This window comes from Loa loa (assembly GCF_000183805.2).
Source record: "Loa loa unplaced genomic scaffold supercont3.3511, whole genome shotgun sequence".
Taxonomy (NCBI): Eukaryota; Metazoa; Nematoda; class Chromadorea; order Rhabditida; family Onchocercidae; genus Loa; species Loa loa.
Genome location: NW_018111689.1, coordinates 1 through 986, shown reverse-complemented (window position 1 = coordinate 986; position 986 = coordinate 1). Strand labels below are relative to the sequence as shown.

At 35.4% G+C, this 986-nt stretch overlaps 1 protein-coding gene across 1 annotated transcript; it reads left to right on the top strand.

Annotated features, from left to right (window-relative positions):
- Nucleotides 1–188: 188 nt before the first annotated feature.
- On the top strand, nucleotides 189–829 carry LOAG_15994 (hypothetical protein; the record flags this gene model as incomplete). Its single annotated transcript, XM_003151482.1, has 2 exons — nucleotides 189–283; nucleotides 640–829. Coding segments are annotated over 2 exons (285 nt in total), but the record flags the coding sequence as incomplete, so codon positions are not given.
- Nucleotides 830–986: the final 157 nt, after the last annotated feature.

Below are 986 nucleotides of genomic sequence, written 5' to 3'. Positions count from 1 at the left end.
AATATTGCAAAGTCATTTTCTCATTAATAACATTTTACTAACATTTTACTGCCAAATTAGCCTGTCAAGTTTTCAAACGTTTGAGGCTTGACCGCGTTTTCTACGTGACTTCACGTGCTGTCAATGTTTATCAAAAACATGCATATCATAAGGTTTGCTAATTGTGTAAAATTATCCTTTTTCTGCAGAAGGAATTGCTGTTCCTTAACAATCATCATACAATAGCATTTCATTTTACTGTGCTCAATGGGATTGAGCCAGAAGATAACGAAGAGATATTCAGGTAAGATATTTAGGAAATTCGATGAGACCATTAAATTATCAGTTTTCATATTGGTATAATGCGGTTCTGACTATGTGACTGATCACTGGCAAACATTTCAGATTGTAATACCCAGTGAGAGCAAGCATATTAGATAGTGTTTTATACGTAACTACGCTAAATGAATTCGAATTTCTGACTTGTTTCGAAGGCTAACGTGACAACCATGCAAATAAGAGGGTAATGTAAGACGTAGTAGACTCATCAAATGGCTGACGTGGCATTTTAATTGTTATTGGATTTCCGTCTAGTTATAATCTATGTCTACGTCTATTCAATTTTCGACAATTCGCAGTTAGTATCATTTTTCTTTGCAGTAATGTATTCCCAGACATTCCTCTAAGTACGTTACGTTTACGTGATGAATCATCAATGATTGGAGTAAACATTGAAATGGAGCCTGATTTCCATGCGGGTTCCTTATATGCAATTGTTGGTTTTCGAAAATTCGATAGAGGAAATCCAACGACGGAAGATCGATATCAGTCTCATCATCTGCTGTGGTAAAATCGACTTGCAGGAATAATTACAGATGTGTTCAATAAGTGTAGGAAAGTTCTGAATTTATGAACTGGAATGTCGGGATTTCATTAAAGAGAAGAAAGGTAATATGAGATAATGCTGGAATCTAGGGACAATGAGTTTCAGAAGGTCTTTCATCATC